Genomic DNA, 24,764 nt, shown 5'->3' with positions numbered 1-24,764 from the left:
TTTCCATAGCTCCCATAGTCTCCCCCATAGCTCCCATTGCCTTCCCACAGGTCCCATAGTCTCCCCCATATCTCCCATAGCCTTCCCACAGCTTCCATAGTCTCCCCCATATCTCCCATAGCCTTCCCACAGCTTCCATAGTCTCCCCCATAGCTCCCATAGCCTTTCCATAGCAATCACATCTTAAGAGAGGATGTTCTTTTTGATCAAATTCTGATCTAATAACTAAGTGTTTCTCTGGCTTAAATATTGTATTTTTGTATACATTTGTAATGTATAAAGTACAAAGTAATGAAGTAAGTTTTCCCTCTGATGCCTCTTCCATGCAGAATTGCATAGGAAATGCTGCATCGTTAAATGGCACCACCTATCGTGTGTCATCTTAACCTTCCTCCTTTGGTCATTCTGGCCAGTATATAAACAGTTTTTTTTTAATGTTTTTTTTTGTCCTCCATAAATTGCCTTTCACTTCTACTTCTACTGCTTTTTCTAAATGACATCATGAATAGTGGAAACTGCAGCTTGGTATCTTTTGTAATTAGCTGTAGCTAGCTAGTCACTTACTTAGCTTATACAGGTTGGATGTTAAATTGTAAAATGTCAAAATTTCTATGGCAGCTCGTTATCTTATTGCTTGTGTATCCACGGAAGCAATTCAGATCTCGAATATCTGACTAATGCTGCAGGTGTTGGTGCACATGCTCACACTGATTTTTTTATCTGATTACTTATATGATTTTTGTGAATTGATTATTAAAAAAAAAAAAAAAAAGAATAGTGAAAAATGTACTTATGAACTGTAACACAAGAGCATGTAGTTTGTTACTTTACACTCCTGAGAACATTTTGTGTAGTAAATATGACAAGTTCTTGACAGACAACATCAAGTTGAACTGTATCACCCTTTAGGCAAAAGACAAAAGTTGTTTGAACTAATATTTGGATTCGTGTTTGTGCCCATGAGTCAATACAAGTAGGTCCTGGTAACTTGGCACACACTGCCTCAGTGACATCTATCTATCTATCTATCTATCTATCTATCTATCTATCTATCTATCTATCTATCTATCTATCTATCTATCTATCTATCTATCTATCGTATGTACAGTATGTATACATACAGTATATATTTTTCCTCCATTGTTTACTTTGGTTGGTTGAATTGAAAGTTTTGTTTGTTCTTTTCTCTTTTTTCCTCCAATTGTTTCTAGGTAGTCATTTTATTAAAAAACACTAACCTGTCTTTCCTTACAATAAAAACTGTGAAAGACGAGAGAGGATTATGGGTGTATATTACACAAAGCTCAGCTTTCAGGCATTAGAAAGCAAAAACAAGCACCACCCAGGTCCAAAAGTGGTTGCTATCATGCCTTACTTTTCACTTTATGTGGTGGGATGCAAAGAATACATAATGTGGATTGTATTTCAGTTTCAAGCAATTTACTCTCTGTGGGTTTCCCACGGCCTCTGAGTAAACTAGAAGGTTGAACTGGAACTTTTTTTTTTCAAGCTTTAAGAGTGTTGAGTGATTTGCATTGAACATTTATACTGTAAAATGATGTTTAGGCTTAAATGCTTGCACTAAAGTGGCTGAAGTGAAAAATCAAATAAAAAAACAACAAAATCTCACTTAAAATGGCTGATCAGGATCAGAGTGAGCCTATCCCAGGACCACCAAAGTCCATCAAAGAGCACCATGATTACACACGGGCATAATCAGAGGCAATTTAGTGTATCCAGTTCACCCTCATGCAAGATTTGGCAAGGTCAGAGGAAACTGGAGAACCTGGAGGAAACCATGACAAGCATTCAGGAGAACAATGCAACCCCCTACACTGCCTTGCTAATTGCATACGATTATAAATGTATATTCAGCAAACGAAAATGATCTACCCACAGATTTTCAGCGGTGTTTCAGTGGAGACTGTCAGGGCTATTCAAACTAGATCATGGTGGATTTATTGGTTTTAAGCCAATGTCTTGAATGTCTGTCACATTCTTATTCATATTAAATTCTTCTGCCTACCTGTAAAATCTGCTCCTGTGCCATTTGGTATTCCCACAACCTAAACCTGAAATAGTCAAGATGTTCTTTTTTTCAATCAAATTCTCACCTCGCCACTCTCCTGTCTTTAGAAGCAAACTTGATGATTGTGGTTATGTGATAAATCTTTCCTCAGGCTTATCTAGATATTCTTATTGCAGCTTTGTAAAGTATTTCAAATGTGTAATATAAAGTAATGTGATAAGTTTTTTCTTGTAGAGACTCTCCCATGCAGATGCACCAGTGTTTTGGTCTTCTATACTTTCTCAATGATGTTATTTTGGACAATGAAAACTGTGAGCCAGAATCAGTTTGATATCTTTTCCTCTGTTGTGTAGGTACCTCCATTTCTAGCTTAATTTTTTTTATCCTCAGTGATTTACTTGGAAAAGCACATGGTTCTTGATTAAGCACAAGGTTTGCAGAAATTTGATCTCACTCTGGAATTGATAATCATAGTGCCTAATAAATTTTAATTAGTCAATTAAAGCCTAACAAATGATATCAAAAAGTTCTAAATATTTTCAACTCCAAGTATGTGGCATTTTCTTCCTTTTTTCTATTTAGTTTAATCAAATATCAATTAACTGTGCATGAACAATCAGGTATGGGTGCACAAAATTTTGCATACAGCTGTCTAATAAGTGCACAAAACTCAATTACTGAAAGTCAAAATATAAATGTTTTAAAATAATAAATAATCGTAATGCGAATTTATAAATAATAATAAGAATAATACATTTCAGATGAAAACTGATATTTTCCTCACAGCAAAATCTGAACTACTGTTTACGGACTTCCTATAAATTACACAGTGCAACGTTTGCACATTTTTTATGACCACCTGGTATTTATTACACCACTCAGTGTGGATAAATAAAATGGCACAAAGGGTGTATACTACACAATGCTCTGTTTTTCCCGGTCCTAGACAAAGGCAAGCAAAAACACGAGCTAAGAATAAGGAATTCAGACTGCCTAAGCCTCATGGCACCGTTGGTTGGGGACGAATAATCCAGGTGTTATTCATTTTTAAACATCATCATCTCATTGTTTTTTTAACCAATGTTTTTTCTTTTTATTGCATACGGCATGAAAGAGCTCAAATTTCTCCACGGGAAGAAAATTGCATGAGCAGTGTTGGTCTATAAAACAGCTCAGCAATAAATCAACAGATGAATCATTTGTCATTTTCTGTCACCAGTTACTTGAGAATTTGGTACATTGAATAGGGGCAATACTTTCGACAGGCAAGTTCTTGTCATTTTGAAGATGTCATTTCATATAACATGGCAACTCTATACAGGATTTGGAGCAAAGACTGGCTGAAGGTGTGTATGGAAATGTATCAGCAAGTACCCCAGGATAGAAATTAAAGCTTTTTTGCAGTGTTATGTAGAATTTCCACATTTGTCACAGTGGCATTTAACAGGTTTTAAACACTCTCGCTATATTGGAAAATTTGACACCGTGCTAGTGCACAAAAGGAACCTTGCCAGCCTGGGAACAATGTCGCCCTTCATTTTATCTCCAGATTTACACACACCCATACCTGAGTGTCTGTGTGTGTGTGTCTGTGTGTGTGTGTGTGTGTGTGTGTGTGTGTGTGTGTGTTTTTTTGCCATGACATGATCGAAAGTCAGCAGACGTCTTACGACATGGGAAAACTAATTTGTGGCTAGGCGCCAGCTTCCACAGTTCGATACAGGTTAAGACATTGGCTTAAAAACTGGAATCTCAGACATCCTGCCATGAACAATAGAGCTCATGTAAAACAATATGGAAACGGTCATTTAGTTGTGACTCTTGTTTAGTTACTATGGAAATATGAAGTCAAGGTTTGCACAGAAAGCAAATGCTGAAGGTAAAAGAGTGTAGCATGAAAACAGAGTACAAATACATCAGAATAAATATACACTTAGACAAAAGACATATAGACAAAAGTTTGAGAACCTCTGACCATAAGACTGAAATGTGCTTTTTGAACATGGTTCCTCTCAAAGTTTTTACCTCATGATATCTCAGGAAGTTTTTCCTTGCCACAATTTCCACTGGCTCACTCATTAGAGATAAACTTAAAATGAGAAGGAACTCATTTATAGGCACTAAACTTATACACTCTTTTATAACTGCTTTATCTCCATAAAGCTGCCTTGAGACCATGTTAAAAGCGCTCTAGAAATAAAAATTCATTACATTTAATTAACGCATTTCTTCATGGAGCCGACTTTGTGCACAGGTTTGGGTCTCCCAGTTCAAGTGAAAGGAAAATTTCATGCTAATGCATCCAAAGACATCCGATACACTTGTGTGTGTCCAACTGTGTTTGCAGAAAAAACACATATGGGTGGAAAAGCCGGTGTCCCAATAGTTTGGTTTATAAAGTGTAGCTATGATTTTACAGCTCGGGTGAACCTGAAAATATCCGCGCTCTGTAAGTGGAAAGATAAAGCATCTCTGTCGTGCAGATGAACATTACTTTTGCACAATATGGATAAAAAGGTTACTGTCACTCTTTGGAATGCATTTGTATTTTTATTCAAGTCCAGTTAAAGACTTTAGAACAATAGCAGCAGTGGGTTTTGTGGGAGATATTTAACCTGAAGATTCTGTTTTTACCATGCTTCTTTTTTTATCTTTGCACAATGAAACTAGTGGTAAATTTAGTTACATATTTCAAGGCAAAGCCAAGGTTTATAGGCTTTGAGGCTCCAAGGTGTGGTCAGTGTGACTTCTTATTGTAATCAACTGCTGCTATAACAACTATGTGTTTCCATGCTTGTGCAGGCCCATTCCCGAGAGCATGCGAAAGCTCTCTTTCAACAGACTTTTCAAACAGACCACAGTTGAACCATGAGTAATTCTTATCGGAGCTGTCACCCAGAGCTGAGCACACCTCGACACACGGGGGAGAAAGCACCGAAGGGTGGAGTGCCGTTTATACAATGAATCATAGCTCTCATGAGTCTTAGCCAGCTTAACTCACTAAAGCTTCACAGACAAAAGACAGAATCGGAGCTCAATTAGGTTTTAGGGACAAGTCCTCTAATATACTATAAGGTGTTTTTTGTTTGGGGACAACTTTTGTGAACGTTTAGTACTCCATGTATTCATTCTTTAACCTTATTTACTTCCCATTCAAAAAATGAGTACAGAATGTACACTGCAGAATAGGAACGTACTTTTATTGTTTTCTATGCAATTTTTCTTGAGCTGAAGTTGAAGACTGTGCAACACTTTTTTTGTGATCTGCTCTACTGTATCTGAGTGTGTCCTGTTTCGGTTGTAGGGAGTGGTGGACTCCGTATAGCAAGACTGGCGTTGTGTATCTCTAACCAACATTTTGAGGGGATGTGAGATCATCTCTGAACTATAGCCAACCTTTTTTCTACCCTTCACACACACACACACACACACACACACATTTCTCCCAGGCACATCTGGAACTTTGTATCTCGCCAGATACCTCACTAGTGAACAATAGACAGAGAGAAGAAAAAAAAAAACTTAAGACACAAAAAGAGATGGTCTCTTACAAAACCGACAGGTTTTAAAATAAACACTGTAAGAGTGTTTATTTTTTGCACAGTCAATACTGCTTTTATGTAGACAAAAGTGTCAGGACACCTGACTTTTTTTCTATCCATATTTTGTTCTTCCCTAAACAGCACAAAGTTGAAGACACAAACTTTTATATAAATACAGTAATCCCCCGCTTTACCACGATTCGAATCTCACGCCCCCAAATTGCATTTGCCACATAACTAATTTGTTTAGCCGATTTTCCCGAAAGCATTGCACCATAGACCAAAAATTTATAATTGTTTTTATGGAGTTTTATGTTAAAATAATGAAATTTATATACCGTATTTTCCGGACTATAAGCTGCTACTTTTTTCCCACCCTTAAACACTGAAGCGGCTAATTTATGGATTTTTCCTGGGTTTTTCACGGTTTCACAAACTTCAAGCCAAAAAACTGAGCCCCATAGCATTAGACCAATGAAATTGCAGGATGGGTTCAGGTGAACCAATGAAATTCTTTATATTAAATCAGATGCGCTCCCACTGAATCGGCCCGCACCACATCATAAATATGGATGATGTTCCTCTGACGTTTGACCTGCCGCTCATTCGGACTGTCTACAGGAAATGCGAATCATTCGTCATGCTGAAAACAACCGGGCATGAAAACACACTTCACCTGTGTTCTGAGCTGCACGGCATCGGGAGAAAATCTTCACCAATGGTGATTTTTAAACGCACGACGATGCCAAAAAATAAACTCCCGAGAGAAATAGTTGTGAAAGGAATGAGGAAGACAGTGAACAATGACTTTCTTGGTAGGCTACTGTTTAGATACAAGCCGTGTAACAGACACTGTCTTTCATTAAAGCCTGTGTAAAGTTCATTAGTTTCAATGTAGACAGGTGCGGCTTATTTATGTTCAAAATAAAAATCTTTGTCAAATTCAGTGGGTGCGGCTTATATTTGGGTGCGTTTAATAGTCCGGAAATAATGGTAATTAATGTATTCTTGAACATGTTTTGTGTGTGTTAAAAGTGTGTGGGAGGATGATTTATGGCTAAAACGATAAAAAAAATATTTTTGGGGTGGCATCCATTACAGAATTGTAATTGTGCACATTCACATTTACTGTCAATGTGAACTCTGATTGCAACCAAGGTCTCCTCACCTCACCTACATCAGTACCTGACTTAACAAACACCCCTGTGGCTGAGTGAATCTCATGCAAATCTCCACAAGCACACTCCAAAATCTAGTAGAACAGAAGAATGGAGGTTATTTTAACCAGCAAATTGCAATCTATAAGTGTCCAATAAACCTGACAGGTATTTTTTAACTCATTGTGCTGCAGGAAAGGCGGCTCAATGGCATACCTGATCTGCAGAGTCAGCAGTCTTTGTATGCTGTCGAATTAACATTTAATTTCACTGGAACTAAGAAGCTCAAACCTATCCCTGCACAACATTTTTCCTATGTACTGTAGATCTCCATGAAGACACGTGATGCAAACTTTGGTGTGGAAGAACTTCTGCACAGAATCCTGACCTCAACCCTGAATACCTAATGCGGGACATCACTAAAAAATTGCATAAATTTATATGTTCTAGAAGAAAAATGCGAAACAACTTTATTATGAATGCTTGTGTTGTTAGTGTTTTAAAAGAGGTTATAATTATGAGCTGATTTTTGGTAACACTGTCAGACAGGAACAGCTCATGTTGGGCAATTGTTGATAATTTAGAGATTAGGTATAAAGAGTAAGATCAGCAGGTAGGACTTTGGACCAGCAGTGGATATGTTAATGTAGGACACTATTGTTACTCAGCTGATAGTATATCAGTTGTAAAAAAAGGGTGCATTTATGGAATAGAATTCTTCATGTGCATGTAAATGCTTCAGTGATTAATGTTTTATACAAAAGCAGATAAAAGTAACACTATGAATTTGGCAGAATTCTATTGCTTTACAGTAACAGATATAGAGGCATTGGTTAGTCATGACCATAATTAAAACAAAACTTTTGCATATGTTTCGAATATGAGAAGATACAGGAGTATGTGGTAACACAATGAAACACACACTGAGCTCAAACTCTGGTTGATATTAAGGAAGGAAAGCAGGCAAGTATTAAAAAAATTCCACACCCACAAAAGTTTTATTTCTTTTAGTGCAGCATAAACCTGCTGGTTCTCACATTGCACTTCCTTTACTGTATTACCAACTTTCGAGGACATGGGCAAACACACACACATACACACACACACACACACACACACACACACACACACACACAAACACACACATTCCAAAGTTGTTTCCTCACTGTGGTGGTTGATGTTTCCCCTCCCTCTCCTTGGTACACACACACACACACACACACACACACACACACACACACACACACACACATTGCAGGACACGCCCCAGGGCTGAGGCTATATGAAAGGACCGAGTTAGATGGAACAGATCACTCCAGGAGAATCCAGTTCAGGGTAGCTTCATCCTCTCTGCCATTCCTTCTTCAGCTCGACTCTAAAGCCGTCCATCAGTAATCATGAGTTCATACCAGCGTACTGTCTATTCCAGCGGCCCTGTAGGCTTCACCGGAAGTTCTATGGTCTCCCAGCGCCGCATGGGCATGCTCTCCTCAGCACCTAAATCCTTTAGTGTCCACGGAGGTAGCGGTGGTAGTACACGGATCTCCTCAGCAATCTCAAGGAATGTGTCTTCTGGTTATGGTGGAGGCCTGGGGTTCTCTGGAGATGGTGGCTTCAACCTGGCTTCTGCTCTGGACATTGACACCAACGTTCAAATGAATGAGAAGGCCACAATGCAGAACCTGAATGATCGTCTGGCCTCCTACCTGGACAAGGTCCGCTCCCTGGAAGCCGCCAATGCTAAGCTGGAGCATAAAATCCGTGAGTACTATGAGCAGAAAGGACCAGTTGCTGGAAAAGATTATAGCGCCTACTGGGCCACCATCAATGACTTGAAGGATAAGGTAATGTTGGAAGTTTAGATAAAATCTTTATTATGAAATTATTACTTCTTTAGTGGTTATATAATTGAATGTGGAATATTTAGAATCTTTTATAAGGTCTGCTCAGTCTAACAATATCTGCCCCTATTTCAGATCAAGAATGCCACCATCAACAATGCTAACATCCTACTGCAAATTGACAATTCCAAACTGGCTGCAGATGACTTCAAAACAAAGTAAGTGCCCCAAAAATCTGTGCATATTGTACCATTAACCTATAACATGAAGATGCTAAAGTGACTATATTTGAATATTTAAAAGCTGTGATGAGAAACGCCATTGGCATTGACCTTCTTTCTCCACTGATTAGATTCGAGCACGAGATGATCATGCGGCAGTCCGTGGAAGCTGACATTGCTAACTTGCGCCGTCTGCTTGACCAGACCACCCTGACCAAGGCTGACCTGGAGATGCAGATCGAAGGTCTGCAGGATGAGTTGGCCTACCTGAAGAAGAACCATCAGGAGGTTAGTAACGTTCTCATCGCTATGACCAACCACATCTGCACCAAACAAGGCTGCACTTCACCATGAGAATGAAAAAAATTATGGAATGCATAAAAAAGTGATGTCATCTTTAGAGCAATTTGAATACTTTTGTTGAACAAGCCAAGTGCAGCCTTCTGCCAAGAATCTGTTTGCTGAAAAAGACACCATTCTTAAAAGATCTCCATATTAGGTTGCAGCTCTCTTGAAGTTGCTCTCAGGACTTTTGCAAATGAAAACACCAGAATGATCCCCAAATAATTTTTGCTTGTAGGAACTGGAAGCTATGAGATCTCAGCTCTCTGGAAACGTGAACGTGGAGGTCGACGCTGCGCCTCAGCAGGATCTGAACAAGGTCTTGGATGAGATCCGTTCTCAATACGAATCTATCACAGATAAGCACCGCAGAGAACAAGAGACTTGGTTCAATGACAAGGTGAGTCAGTATTTTAGGATAATACATTTTGTTCTGATCATTGATTGTAATGTAAAAGATTTCCTGTTTGACACTCGTGTGTTCCTCTGTTTAAGTCGGCAGCGATAAACAAGGAGGTTGCCATCAACACTGAGACCATTCAAACCTCCAAGACAGAGCTCACAGACTTGAGAAGAACCCTGCAAGGATTGGAAATTGAACTACAGTCGCAACTAAGCATGGTGAGACTCAAAACAGGGATAATGAATGAAAGGGGAAGAAATGTACAGGGAGAGATCATTACAGAATTCATGAAAAAAGTTACATAAGAGGTCAAATAAGGATAATAAAGGGAATAAGTGGGGAGGATGTAGAAATGGGTGGGAGGAGGATAACTAAAACCAGGCATATTGGTGGGGAAGCCTGCCAAGAGCAACTTGGGTTCATATCCCAGAGAAACAGAATGATCTAGGGAGTATGGAATGTGGAGACATTTTGTGGAAAAAAGTGAACAAAACAGCTAACGTTTCTGGAGCTTAGGTGCAGACTTGCAGCACCTTGGTGTAACTGTTACTATCCTGCCAAATCGTTCCAAACAGGACTTTGGAAATACTCTGTCAGGTGTGTGGCTTCTAAAAGTCCAAGGTTATTTAAAAACCTTGCTTCAATAATGAGCAATCCTTCTGGTATGAGGAACGGAGTGGCCATAGAAATTAGAACATCCACTATTTCAGTGCATTTAAAACACTAAGCAATCTCACTTATATTTTCCTTGATTTCTCTGGCATGCAGAAAGGAGCCCTGGAGAACACTGTAGCCGAGACAGAAGCTCGCTACAGCGCTATGCTAGCAGGCTTCCAGAACCAGATTAACATGCTAGAGGGAGAGTTGGCACAGGTGCGTGGTAGCATCGAGCAGCAGGGCCAGGAATACAGAATGTTGCTGGACATCAAGAGTCGTTTAGAGCAGGAGATCGCCGTCTACAGAAGCCTCCTGGAGAAGGAAGAGTCCAGGTACTTACAGTGTACATGTACACACATTCTTAAGCAGAAATACTATAGCATACAGTGTATCTGATGCTTGATTAGCTGTGCATTATGAAGCTAAATAAATAATATTTTCTTTATTTCCCTCCATAGGACTCCTGGCACAGGTAATAATCACTTCCTGTTATTGTAGATATATTATTTAAATTCTTGAGGTTCTTTAGAGCAAATTATGAACATATATTGTATATATACATATTCTTTTTCAGGTGGGTCCAGCACGGTCACTACCACCACCACCGTGCGCTCAGTCAGCTAAGCAAAGCACTGCATTCTGGAGAAACACACACACACACACACAAAAAAACTAAAGCATTGTTTCAGTGGTTGTTGCTTGTGGTATGACAATAGACAATTGTCATTCATGGCCAAAAAACCCAGGAAATAACTGTTTTAATTTTAGAAAGATATAATCCACTTCCTTGTTGTGGTTGTTGTTGTTGTTGTGTGAGTAAAATCTTTCTCTGGAAATAAAAAAGCTGCTGGCAAATTTATCGCTGTTCTGCTGTGGCTTTTTTCAAATGCAAGAAGGAACAAACACTTATTTGATCAAATAGAAACAAACACACTGACACACAGACATACACAGACAAACACACACCACACATGATATGAAGCTGTACAGGACAGAAACCTGCACTCTCAAAAAACTGTGCTCACACAAAATAGTATATCGCTAATATTTAACATGAATAAAAGCCATAAAAGAGCAAATAAAACTTGATGTTGCACACACACACACACACACACACACACACACACACACACACACAAACATTGGCTTTTGCTAATATGTTCCATGTTTGTTGTGTACGGTGCCGCCTAGTCCACTCTGCCACCATTACAACACATTTGATTTTCCAATTTAAACACACTCCGACTGTTCTCTCTCCAAAGCCACATTTGGGAAGCATGGAAACTGTTGCCAGGAAGCCGTTTCATCACAAAAACACTGAGTGGAAAAGCAAAGCTTAGCCTTTATAAAGAATTCCCGGAGACCACTCAACCTCGCTTTTATCAGCCGTGCTCTTTGCCCTCGCTCTGGAGAAAAAGAATGGAAAAAAGCAGCAATGAACTTTCGGTGTGTGTCATAGAGAGCAAAGAACAAGTATAAAAAAAACTTGAGAACTTGAGCACATTCTCATAGCGTTAAACCTTCTATGTTTATCAATGGATACAAAATTCGGAGGATTATAATGTATACTATAAAATATACAGTTGTTTACATCTTCACTGATACAGGATTAAGCTCATTCTGGCTTAATGATACAATAATTATGTGGATCTCCCAAAAGTGTGTGAGCCATAATAATTCTATTTTTTATTCCCGAATGAAGGAACTTTAGAAGACTTGCTCTTATTATTAAGGCTAAACCAACATCCCTGGGCTTGTTTGAAGGCTAGACTAGGTGCGGCCACACTGTTTACTTAAGGACAGGAACTCACATTCAAAGTGCACTGTGTTTTCACAGTCAGGAGTGTTCTTATCTGTTCTACAGCATAACAATAAAGCCATAAATTAATAGCAAACTCTCGAGGCCGGTCGTAATGAGGCATATATCGAAGCAGGGTGTGCATGTACAGTACGTGTTCCGTCACCATGCAAGGGTGGGACCTTAAACCATGTCAGTGTTAGTCATTGAATTACGGCTGAAAGCTGAGATTTTTGCTGCAGTTCTTAGACGCATTTTTTCAATAATTGTACTGTACTATAAAAAAAAAATTGCTCTTTTAATTTTTGTTTCATGAATCTTTATTTGTCTTTGCTTAAGGCAGCAGATGAATCTGCTATGACCCTGATCTTGAAAGTACTTTCTGCAAACATGAATTAGTGAAGAAAAATGCTGAGTCGAATATTCTTGGAGTGTTGAAATATCCATCATTTGTAAGAAAATCTTGTTCATTCCTAATGCAATTCAGACGACACAACTGCTTGCTTCCTTTGAATGGAGCAGGTATAAGTCAGTTTGAAGATCGGTATGAAATCATATCCTACCCCCATAAAACTCAGAACTTAGAACCTCCACTGATGTTTGCAGGCCGGCTCAGACTGTTATTAAATGTAGACACCATTAAACACATGTTATTTGTAAAGCTTAATGTTATCTAAACATTCAGCCAACTTGAAGATGATCTACAAAACAGGACATTTTAATGGACACAGGAACCAAATGACAGATTGCCTTCAGAGAACTTCATTAGGTGATCATTCCTAGTGAGAATTTGAGGTACAGGTTAAGTGTAATCCATGTTTGTGGTTGTTGAGAGTTGAAAGTTGTTTTTTTAGACAAAGAAGAGCACTAATTAGTGTGCGAAATACATTTCAGAACTCCTGTGTGAACATGCACCGGAGATATTGTCTACAGATCATCAAAGTAATACAATAAATATGTTTTATTTTAAATAAAAGATTTTCCTTTTCTTTTCTGTTGAATTTTCACAAAAACACACAATTGGTATTCATTTAAAATCCCAAGGAAAACTTTAATGCACAAAAAAGAAAATTACAAAAATGCATGGAAAACCCAGGGTCATTTTATGAGGTTAATATCGATGTTTCTGCTAGAAATGATGTATGATGTAATGCATAAATATTAAGATGCCTCTGGTACAATATCAAATATTTCTATGTAATCTATAAATGCATGTATCGGTATAATAACAGTATAAAAGCTGCTAAGTATTGATTTAAGAAATAAATGTGTATCAACTGCGCCTCCTACTGGCGTAAACTTTATGTTTCGGACTTAAAAGTTGTTATTTGACTGTTGTTCCGGTAGGAGGCGGTGTTCTGCTGGACAGCTTGTGTTATAAAATCCATGAAATGGGTAAAAGTTAAAGAAAAAGGTGTGAGTTTGGTGTGTAAATGGTTGCTGATGGTTTGTGGTGTTTTGTAAGAGATGTTTGTGGTGAGTGTGTAAGTGTACGGTGTTTAAAGCGTGTTGATGTAGAGTGTAAAATGAGTGTATTGAGGATGAGAAGATGAGAGAATGAGAGAATAAAAGGAGAGCTGGATGATGTTGTGTAGTATAAAGTGAGAGTAAAAGACTGAGTCCCGCTGTATCGCCCAGGCTACACTGCAGTGTCTATTCACAGGCGCGATCCCACTACTGATCGGCACGGGGGCTTTGACCTGCTCCGTTCCCGACCTGGGCCGGTTCACCCCTCCTTAGACGACCTGGTGATCCCGAGCTTCCTCAGGAGCACCATATCGATACCGAGCTTAGTGCGGACACCCGATCGACATAGTCCACTGCAGTCCAGAACCCCTGAACTCAAGCGATCCGCCAGCCTCAGCCTCCCAGTAGCTTGGATTACAGGCACGCGCCACTGTGCCCGGCGAGAGAAGTACACACATCAGCCGCTTTTCAATACTGCTCTGAGATACTGCCCTCTAGCGGACACTACAGACAGCATACTTTCCCTTATACAAAATATATGTTGACATTTATCTCCAAGGGTTCTGTATATGAACATTAAAAAAAACATGTAATGTATACTTCTGATAGATTTGTGGTAATTAAAGTTACAGGCACGATATAAAAAGGTAAGTGTGGCGAGTGAACTGGTTTACCTCAGAGATAAACACCTGTGGAGAACTGAACATTCTTAACGATTAGCAGATAACTATTAAATTGTCTACTAAAATGTTTTCTCTATATAGTGTCCTCATGATAACAGGAGGGTGAAACAGTAAAAGCACTGTGGAGTCTCTTTCTCTTCACTACCTTTATAAATATACAATACACAGAGAAAAGCTCTAAGGAGATTGTGACAATATTTAACTTTATTTTAATGTGATTTAGGTGAAATAGGTAGGGGTGGTAAAAACGTTCATATTTCTATCATTTCGAAACATTACTAAAAAATATGATTAAACGTTAAAGATAATGAACGTCATTTTGCGCCGTTCATAAAGTCAGTCAGTTTTTTTTTTTTTGACTGATAGTCTTATGCTCATGTAACTTGCATGTATACAAATAATGGATTGTGCCCTGGTTGATACAGTAGCATGCTCTACTTTATATAATTTATTTGCTTTACAGGAAGCCTGAAGCAGAACCGTTTGCTGAAAACTGTCAGTAAGAAAGAGCTGGAGACAGCACTTGGTAAATGGTTCACAAATGCAAGAGACAGAGAAGGCAACCGTGCTTTCAGAGCCCAGCGGGACCATGATCAGATTGCAATACAGCTGGAAGTGTAAGTCTTATAACCTATAGCTAGGGCTGCACAATTAATATTATTTTATCCCAATCACTGTTTTTGCCTCTGTTTAATTAAGGCAATACTCCACCCTGAAATGAAAAAATATCTTATAAATTATTGATCCTCAAGGCATCCTATACGGTGGCTGAGAGAGCTCAACACGCTGCAACTTAAGAAAACACATGCAAATTTAAAAAAAAACACCAGCAAATAAAAATACAACGTTATCAGTTTGACAACACGTGCTGTAAACCCTCACAATGCAACCAAGTACAGAAACATGCTGCAAATCCTTACAACACAACCAAATAGCACAGATCACAAAATAAATGTTTCAAGGGGACCACAACAAGTGACAAACCAGTCTGGGGCTGCTTATTGTTCAATGTCTATTCGTCAGTGGTGTTGATGTGTGTCGATGACCTGAAAGGTGAGTTGTTTGTTTATTTTATCATTGTTTATTTATGATTCCTTGGCCTTTTGTATATTATCATCCTAAATAATCTGATGAAATACACAATTAACTGTAAAACTTTATTATGTTAACTGGCAAAGCCAAGGAATCATGATCAGGATGTTAAAATAAAAAAAAAACCCTCACCTTTCAGATTAACAACCAACACCACTGATCAATAGACACTGAACAAGCAGTCCCGGGATCGTCACCTGTTGGGGTCCCCATGAAACATTTATTTTGTGGTCTGTGCTATTTGAGTGCAAATTATTTAGTTGCGTTGGGAGGATTTGCAGCACGTGTTGTTTAACTGATGAAGATGTTTTCTTGATTTGCTGGTGTTTTTTCTATTTGCATATGTTTTCTTCAGTTGCAGTGCGTTGAACTTTCTGGGTCACCATGATCCGAGGTGTGACTTACATCTTTCAGCTGATCAGAATCATTGTTCAATCACTGGCTTTTGGCAATGGCCAAATATTCGTTTAAGAGTCAAGTTAAGACGCAAGGTTAATATTTTAATTGTTACATTCATAAGTTTTGGATTCCATGACTGTTCCCCCGGCATAAGTTATTACCAGTGTTGGGGGTAACGCGTTACAAGTAACGTGCGTTACGTAATAATATTACTTCTCTGGAGCAATGAGTAAAGTAGCGCGTTACTTTATAAATTTACACATTAATATCTGAGTAATGCAAGTTACTTTCCAGTTAAATTATTTTGCATTAAAAAAATTAATACTGAATTAAAATGAACGTAGTCACGTAGAATCGCGCACTCATACGTGCGAGCCACGGGAACAGAAGCTGGTCAGAAGCGGAGATGGCAAACCAGAGAATTACATCACTGTGATGGAAGTATTCTTATTATTTTGAAATAGTCAAGGAAAAGGAGAAAGGGATAATGGTTAAGTGTAGATTATGTGTTGGTGAAAAGCCAAACTGCAAAAAATACCACTTAAAAAATAAATAAAAACATCTGCATGCAAAGCACAACACTACAGATGTGTGTGTGTGTGTGTGTGTGTGTGTGTGTGTGTGTGTGTATAATGTTGAATATATGGAAATGGAGACAGAAATATAAAAACTTTTACCACTGCAGCTCTTTTGACTGCTCAGAATAAAAGTTTTCCGTGGGAGACATATGTACGATGCCATCACAGCAAAGAAAGAGAGCAAATTCACAGCTCATTTGCTCTTTGTGGGAAGATAAACTGCCACGGTCACTGATAATTTTTGTAAAAGTGTTCAGAATGTTTCAAGCTGATGATGAAGCAGAGAATGATGTAGACGAGGACGAGGTCATATTTACGGAATTGCACGATGTTTTACGAGATGACAGCAAAAGGTATGTTCTCCCTCCACAACCCCAGTGTGCAGCCCACACCCTTAACCTTATAAACACGAACGACTCCGTTACATTTCTGACGCCGAAGGCAGATTAAAAAGCAGTGTACAGAAGTGCGACTGGAAAGTGTTCAGCCTTGTGGTCAAAATTTTGTCAATCATCTTATTGTTCTCTAAGAAGTTATTAAGCATTTTAAATGTTTAAGAAATGTCTTTTGCCCTAATATAACTTATTTCTTAATGTCAATTATCTATATTATACCTGTTACACCTGTAAGGCCTGAAAGATATACAAGTAACGCAAAAGTAACGCAAAAGTAATATAATGCATTACTTTCCATAAAAAGTAACTAAGTAACGTAATTAGTTACTTTTTTGGGGAGTAACTCAATATTGTAATGCATTACTTTTAAAAGTAACGTTGCCCAACACTGGTTATTACTGTGTGAGGCAGAGGTGGGAACAATTCACTGATGAGATTCTAGGATATGTCTTAATTATATTGATGCATGTTTTTTTAGATGCTGCTGTAAATGGTAGTATTTTAAAATGTCCTAATTGGCCTTTTCTGTCTTCTCTTTCTTTACTGTTTTGTATGTATGCAGCCAAGAAATCTGCATAGACCCACCAGTGAACTATTCTACTTTAGTAATTATGTTATTCCTGTTTCCTGTTTTTTTAGTTGAATTAATTTAAATTAAATGTGATTTACACATTTTGAGTTTGAATTTTAAACATAGAGCAGCACATAAAATCAACTAATATAAGTTCTTTGTTTGGTCAGGCACAGTTTTACATTGTAACTGAGGTTTGGAATAATTTGACAGTGGATTTTCCATAGTTAGATTAAGTACATGTTAAGTTCAACCACAGAAATCAATCATATAATTAATAAATGGGACCCAATTCTCACCCACTGTGGTCCCATATCAACCCCATAAGGGGCCCACATGTAGCCCCATTTTTAACACCTATCTGGGACCCAAATGGGCCCATATAAAGAACACCTATACAGGCCCCACTTAAAGCCCACCATGGACCCATCAGTCACCCTTCTGGGCTAACACACATGGGGCCCATGTGGAGCCGATGGACAAATTTCTCTGGGCCCCATTTGGGTTGCCCATGCATGGCCCAAGTGACAGCCCATCAAAAACCCACATGGGGCCCACATGAAAATGTTGGCTGGGTTGTGGCTTGTGGCGTTCTGAGTCCTGCTGTATTGTTCAGGCTGCACAGCAGTGATCAGGATGGTGTTAAGGATTCCAAAATTAAACGTGTTGAACAGCTACTTCTGAAACCTTTGTAATTTCATGGGGCACTGTTTGGCTATCAGAGTTTACTACTAAAGTTAGCATGTTATCATTTCACTAATTACGAGCTGGTTTTCAGTAGTCCAGGTGAGATCTTTTAACTTCTGAAATTAAAGACGTTATATGCAATATATATTTGTTTATAAGGGAAGAAATATTGGATTTGGAACTGATTTTGAATGTGATAATCCCCAGAGAAGAGAGAGGAAAATGAATACCGATGTAGTGTCTGTAGTGTCCGCTAGAGGGTATCTCAGAGCAGTATTGAAAAGCGGTTGATGTGTGCACTGCTCTCACCGGGCGCGGTGGCGCGTGCCTGTAATCCAAGCTACTGGGAGGCTGAGGCTGGTGGATCGCTTGAGTTCAGGGGTTCTGGACTGCAGTGGACTATGTCGATCGGGTGTCCGCACTAAGCTCGATATCGATATGGTGCTCCTGAGGGAGCTCGGGACCACCAGGTCGTCTAAGGAGGGGTGAACCGGCCCAGGTCGGGAACGGAGCAGGTCAAAGCCCCCGTGCCGATCAGTAGTGGGATCACGCCTGTGAATAGACACTGCAGTGTAGCCTGGGCGATACAGCGGGACTCAGTCTTTTACTCTCACTTTATACTACACAACATCATCCAGCTCTCCTTTTATTCTCTCTTTCTCTCATCTTCTCATCCTCAATACACTCATCTTACACCCTACATCAACACGCTTTAAACACCGTACACTTACACACTCACCACAAACATCTCCTACAAAGCACCACAAACAATCAGCAACCATTACACATGATTCTTTCCTCCCATTTTTACACATTGTTTTTTCAGTCTGTTTAGAGTTCTGAAGTGTACTTCTCCAGTGTGTTCGGTACAAAATGTAATAATTTTATATAATTTATAAATGTATATATTTGTAAAATTTCAGTGTGTGAAAAGCTGCTTGTGGTTGTTGCAAGAAATAAATGTGTACCAATTGCGCCTCCTACTGGCAATGACTTTATGTTTTGTACTATACAGTTGTAATTTGGCTGTTGTTCCAGTAGGAGGCGGTGTACTGCTGCTCCACAGATTGTGTTATAAAATCCATGAAATGGGTAAAAGTTAAAGAAAAAAGTGTGAGTTTGGTGTGTAAATGGTTGCTGATGGTTTGTGGTGTTTTGTAGGTGATGTTTGTGGTGAGTGTGTAAGAGTACGGTGTTTAAAGCGTGTTGATGAGGTTGAGGTGTTGAGCATATGCATCAAACTCAAGGCCCGCGGGCCAGATGTGGCCCAATGTACAATTATATACAGCCCGCCAGATCATTTTATATAGATCTATTATTATTGTTATTTATTGCCCGGCGATATGAGTCGCTGATGAAAGAAACTACAGATCCCATTATGCAGCACTTCAGCTGACTTGCCAAACGCCAGGCTCCCTGGAAACATTCCAGTGTTAATTAAGTCAAGCTTTTGTTAATGTATACAACCCTATTGTAAATTATTGCAAAGCTAGCTCTTCACAATGGCCAAGAGAAAAGTGGATTCTGAAAACAGGGCCTTTCAAAACCGATGGGAGGCTGAGTCTTATTTGTGGAGCGAATGTGGCTATAATTTAGGAATTTAAGACGCCACTACGAGACAAAACATCAGGAGAAGCTGAAAAACCTGAATGCAGAGCAGAAGATACAGAAATTAAAAGAGTTAAAGAAGAATCTGACATTTCAGCAGACGTTTTTTCACCAGAGCAAAATCACAAAGTGAAGCTGGTGTGAAAGCAGAGGAGAAATCAGAGGCACATCAGCCGGTTATTTACTGAGGGAGAGTTTCTGAAGAGCTGCATGATGAAGCTGTGAGACGTCTTGTGTTTGACAGGAGATATTTTAATGGAGAGCAAAATATTTTAAGTTATTTTAAATTATTTTTTTTTTTTGTATAGCATAAGAGCAAAGAAATCTGATTGTTTTGATTTGTGGTTATTTTTACGTTTACTTAAAAGCACAATTTTTATTGATTTTTTCAGGGGGGTTTTCGCAGCATGTTCATATTTCTAACTTGTATAATTTTGGCAGGATATATTTTTATGGAGAGCAAAATATTTTAAGTTATTTAAAGTTTAAGTTGATTTATTCTGAAATATTATTCCTGTCTTTTTTTATTCATATTTATGTAAAAAAAAACCATTTAGTTTTAGTGTGTTCAATAAATGTTTATCCTGTTTGGCCCGTGACCTAAAGTGTGCTTTGAGTTTTGGCCCCCTGATGTAGAGTGTTAGATGAGTGTATTGAGGATGAGAGAATGAGAGAATAAAAGGAGAGCTGGATGATGTTGTGTAGTATAAAGTGAGAGTAAAAGACTGAGTCCCGCTGTATCGCCCAGGCTACACTGCAGTGTCTATTCACAGGCGCGATCCCACTACTGATCAGCACGGGGGCTTTGACCTGCTCCGTTCCCGACCTGGGCCGGTTCACCCCTCCTTAGACGACCTGGTGGTCCCGAGCTCCCTCAGGAGCACCATATCGATACCGAGCTTAGTGCGGACACCCGATCGACATAGTCCACTGCAGTCCAGAACCCCTGAACTCAAGCGATCCGCCAGCCTCAGCCTCCCAGTAACTTGGATTACAGGCACGCGCCACCGCGCCCGGCGAGAGAACTGCACACTTTAACTGCTTTTCAATACTGCTCTGAGATACTGCCCCCTAGCGGACACTACAGACAGCATCTTTTCCTTTATAAAAAATATATGTTGACATTTGTCTCCATGGGTTCTGTATATAAGTTTGTTTATTCCTACACATTTTTTCTAACAATTAGATCAGTAAAATTCAGTTGCAGCAGGTCTGAGTGTGCACCTCAACGAGTCTGGATTCTTGGGATAAAAAAGCTGTAAGTAGCTTTTATATTTCTAAAAGTCCCAAATTTTTAATGTAAACATTAAATGCTAAAATACTTACAGATTTTTTGTCTAGCAATTATATATTTTTTACAGCAGCCATTTGTGGCTCGGTATATAAAGCTTTCTTTTACTAATAAAAGTCTGAGTCCTGCTGTATTGTTCAGGCTGCACAGCAGTGATTAGGATGGTGTTGAATATTCCAAAATTAAACGTGTTGAACAGCTACTTCTAAAACCTTTGTAATTTAATTTGCCACTGTTTGGCTATCAGAGTTTACTACTAAAGTTAGCATGTTATCAGTTCACTAATTACGAGCTGGTTTTCAGTAGTCCATATGAGATCTTATAACTCCTGAAATTAAAGACGTTATATGCAATATATATTTATTTATAAGGGAAGAAATATTGGATTTAACTGATTTGGAATGTGATAAACCCAAGAGAAGAAATAAGGAAATTAATACCGGTGTAGTGTCTGTAGTGTCCGCTGGAGGGCAGTATCTCAGAGCAGTATTGAAAAGCGGCTGATGTGTGCACTTCTCTCGCCGGGCGCGGTGGCGCGTGCCTGTAATCCAAGCTACTGGGAGGCTGAGGCTGGCGGATCGCTTGAGTTCAGGGGTTCTGGACTGCAGTGGACTATGTCGATCGGGTGTCCGCACTAAGCTCGGTATCGATATGGTGCTCCTGAGGGAGCTCGGGACCACCAGGTCGTCTAAGGAGGGGTGAACCGGCCCAGGTCGGGAACGGAGCAGGTCAAAGCCCCCGTGCCGATCAGTAGTGGGATCGCGCCTGTGAATAGACACTGCAGTGTAGCCTGGGCGATACAGCGGGACTCAGTCTTTTACTCTCACTTTATACTACACAACATCATCCAGCTCTCCTTTTATTCTCTCATTCTCTCATCTTCTCATCCTCAATACACTCATTTTACACTCTACATCAACACCGTACACTTACACACTCACCACAAACATCTCCTACAAAACACCACAAACCATCAGCAACCATTTACACACCAAACTCACACCTTTTTTTAACTTTTACCCATTTCATGGATTTTATAACACGAGCTGACCAGCAGCGGTACACCGCCTCCTACTGGAGCAACAGTCAAATTACAACTTCTGTCCGAAACAAAAAAGTCAGTGGCCAGTAGAAGGCGCAATTGGTACCTATTTATTTCTTGCAACAAGAGTTGAAAGTTGTTTTTTTTAGATAAAGTAGTGCACTAATTAGTGTGTGAAATACATTTCAGATCTCCTGTGTGAAAATGCACCGGAGATATTGTCTACAGATCATCAAAGTAATACAATAAATATGTTTTATTTTTAATAAAAGATGAACGTTGTGAGGTTGGATGTGTACTGACTGAAAGCTAGTCACAATAATTCATCAACTATTTAATAATTCATGTATAAAGTCATAACTACGCAGCTACTGCATTCTGTTTTTCATGAACCGCTTATACTTTTTTCTTTTCTTTTCTGTTGAATTTTCAGGAAAACACACAATTTGTATTTATTTAAAATCCCCAGGAAAACTGTAATGCACAGAAAAAAAAATAATACAAAATTGTGGGGAAAACCCAGGGTCATTTTATGAGGTTAATATCGATGCTTCTGCTAAAAATAATGTATGATGTAATGCATAAATATGTAGATGCCTTTGGTACAGTATCAAACATTTCTATGTAATCTATAAATGCATGTATCGGTATGATAGCAGTATAAAACCTGCTAATTATTGATTTAAGAAATAAATGTGTATTAACTGCGCCTCCTACTGTCCATCACTTTATGTTTCGGACTAAAAAGTTATAATTTGACTGTTGCTCCAGTAGGGGGCGGTGTTCTGCTGCTGGACCGCTCGTGTTATAAAATCCATGAAAAGGGTAAAAGTTAAAGAAAAAGGTGTGAGTTTGGTGTGTAAATGGTTGCTGATGGTTTGTGCTGTTTTATAGGTGATGTTTGTGGTGGCACGTCCTGATTTTGCCAAGTCCTTGATGCCCTGAGATCAATATTTTTTTATGATGACCCTGGGACAACAACTTCCTCAGCAATCAGCGTTTATGACGTCATCAATATGCGCGACCCAATTACTATCACCATTTTGCAGAGTCCGCCAAAATACAAAATAAATAACGGTTTGCACCTGCACCGCACCAGTGGCAAACTCAGGATGTGCCACCAGCAAAAAGGTAGGACCGTGCCTTAATTTTTCTTATGGTATCATTTTACAGAAGTATATTAATGATAGTAAGCTTTATATTTCTTTTTAGATTTGTGGGGATTTCACAGCAGAAATTGTAATATTAGTTTGAATTGCCAAGTTAACCCCGTTAGCCTTTTACTGATGTAGGTTACCGTTAACTTTCTAGCGCCAGTTAAAACAGTCTAATAACGACTGTTGATAGCTGGTAAAGAGATGCGATTAAATAGTTGCATTTAAAGACGAACGAAATGCGGATCAAAGCAGCATTAGTTTGAGCACCGCACAGATCATTCAGCTCTGACCACCATCAGACACAACTTGAGACCCTACTGCGATCCCCATTGAGATCCAGGTAGAACCGATTAAAACAGATCATTTATTCTATTACAATGAATATGATGACTTTAAGTCATCACTGATTTTTTCTGTTCCATATGAATATGATGTTTTCTTAAGATTTTCATGGATTTTCACTTTACATTATTAATGTTTAATCTAATTGTTTTTGTCTCTTTTCTCTTTAGATTTTGACATTAGAGATGGAGGAATTTATAAAAACAACAGTCTACAGAGAGGAGTGCTTTAAAGGAAACAAAAAAGAGACAGCTATAACAGTCCATGTTTTAGAAAATCATTTGGATGCCTGTAAATTTATTTAGCAAAGATTTACTGCTATAAACGCATCCAAAGACGCCAACTTCAGGACTGTGAATTCTGCAAGTCTTCAAAATCAAAAACATGGATATTTCTTATTTTTATGGAAGCGCTCTGGAGCATGCACTCAACGAAGTCGACGTGCCAAAGGATGCAAGGCCTATGTTTCTTTTAAAAAGAGGACAGACTGGCTCAACAAACTAGTTATAGAGAAAAGCTTTATATCATTCATTCAGGACATGACCCATTAAGTTCTTCTGAGGGACACATTAAGAAAACATTATCAAGAGCTTATCAAGCATATTCAGGATTTAATATCTCTTGGTGTTAAACCAGATATAATTCTCGCTTATTTTATTACCCCAAAAGACATTGAAAATATTCGGACATATATGATGAGCAAGAAACAGCAACACAAAGATGATGCCACTAGTACCTCACACCTTCTAGAGGGCCCTTTTAAAGACGATGGTATTTTTTATCAGCCTTATAGTTCTCAAACAGATCTTATCATAGTTCTCCAAATACCATCCATGAGAGACAACCTTCATGAATATGGAAGAGAGATTGTTTTTATGGATGCAACACATGGTGTCAACCAGCATGATTTTCCTTTATTTACATTAGTTGTCAGAGACAGTCATGGTCATGGAATCCCTGTTGCCTATATCATCTTGGGAAACGTTGTGATGCAGACAAGTCACGTAAAATACATCCACTGTTTGCAAACAGAAAAAGAAAGACAGACAGAGAAACAACCCCAGAAACAATGACAGATGTCACATTAAGTTTTCCTGTCAAAAGTCAAATAGAAAACACAAAGCTAACAGTGGCCAAAAAAACTAAATCAATAAGGGTTTAAAGGAAACTTTTTATTAAAGTGCATGTTTTTGAACATTGTACATATTGTCAATCAGCCAATAATAAAACAAAAAACATTGTATTTTGTGTCTAAAATGAAATAAAAATCAAATCAAGAACTTTTCTGTTTTTATTTGCAAATCTGATCCAAGTATATGTGGCACTTACTGAAGCAGATTATCTCATACAGTCCGTAAAAAAAAAAAAGAATAAAAACATATTAGCTGCTGTAGGCCCAAAGCGGTGAGTGGCCAAATCCAGCTTTGATTCAGGGTCAGGGTTTTGTAGATTAATCTTCATT

General features: G+C 38.7%; 1 protein-coding gene and 1 long non-coding RNA gene across 3 annotated transcripts; both read left to right on the top strand.

The window, feature by feature from the left end:
- The first annotated feature begins 8,020 nt into the window (after positions 1–8,020).
- LOC124391368 (keratin, type I cytoskeletal 19-like) lies at positions 8,021–10,856 on the top strand. Its single transcript, XM_046857901.1, has 8 exons — positions 8,021–8,572; positions 8,705–8,787; positions 8,922–9,078; positions 9,371–9,532; positions 9,628–9,753; positions 10,304–10,524; positions 10,651–10,664; positions 10,767–10,856. Exons 1-8 carry the CDS (start codon positions 8,126–8,128, stop codon positions 10,814–10,816), a joined length of 1,260 nt encoding a protein of 419 aa, XP_046713857.1. The 5' UTR covers positions 8,021–8,125; the 3' UTR covers positions 10,817–10,856.
- Positions 10,857–14,490: 3,634 nt separating this feature from the next.
- Positions 14,491–23,604, top strand: LOC124390801. Of its 2 annotated transcripts, none has more exons than XR_006926860.1 (3): positions 14,491–14,757; positions 22,698–22,934; positions 23,473–23,604. It is a non-coding gene; the product is annotated as an uncharacterized LOC124390801 (long non-coding RNA). The 2 variants fall into 2 exon arrangements; XR_006926861.1 differs by lacking the exon at positions 14,491–14,757 and adding an exon at positions 20,564–20,728.
- The last annotated feature ends 1,160 nt before the right edge of the window (positions 23,605–24,764 follow it).

The sequence above is a fragment of the Silurus meridionalis genome, chromosome 9 (assembly GCF_014805685.1).
Source record: "Silurus meridionalis isolate SWU-2019-XX chromosome 9, ASM1480568v1, whole genome shotgun sequence".
Taxonomy (NCBI): domain Eukaryota; kingdom Metazoa; phylum Chordata; class Actinopteri; order Siluriformes; family Siluridae; genus Silurus; species Silurus meridionalis.
The sequence above is the reverse complement of the archived record's forward strand: the minus strand, read 5'-3'. Positions and strand labels throughout refer to the sequence as shown.

What these genes read in the sequence shown, in the direction of transcription:
- LOC124391368 (XM_046857901.1), top strand. Translation starts at nt 8,126, where the DNA reads ATGAGTTCATACCAGCGTACTGTCTATTCCAGCGGCCCTGTAGGCTTC. An exon ending in TGAAGAAGAACCATCAGGAG is followed by an intron (nt 9,079 to 9,370) that starts GTTAGTAACGTT and finishes TTTTGCTTGTAG; the next exon opens with GAACTGGAAGCTATGAGATC. An exon ending in TACAGTCGCAACTAAGCATG is followed by an intron (nt 9,754 to 10,303) that starts GTGAGACTCAAA and finishes TCTGGCATGCAG; the next exon opens with AAAGGAGCCCTGGAGAACAC.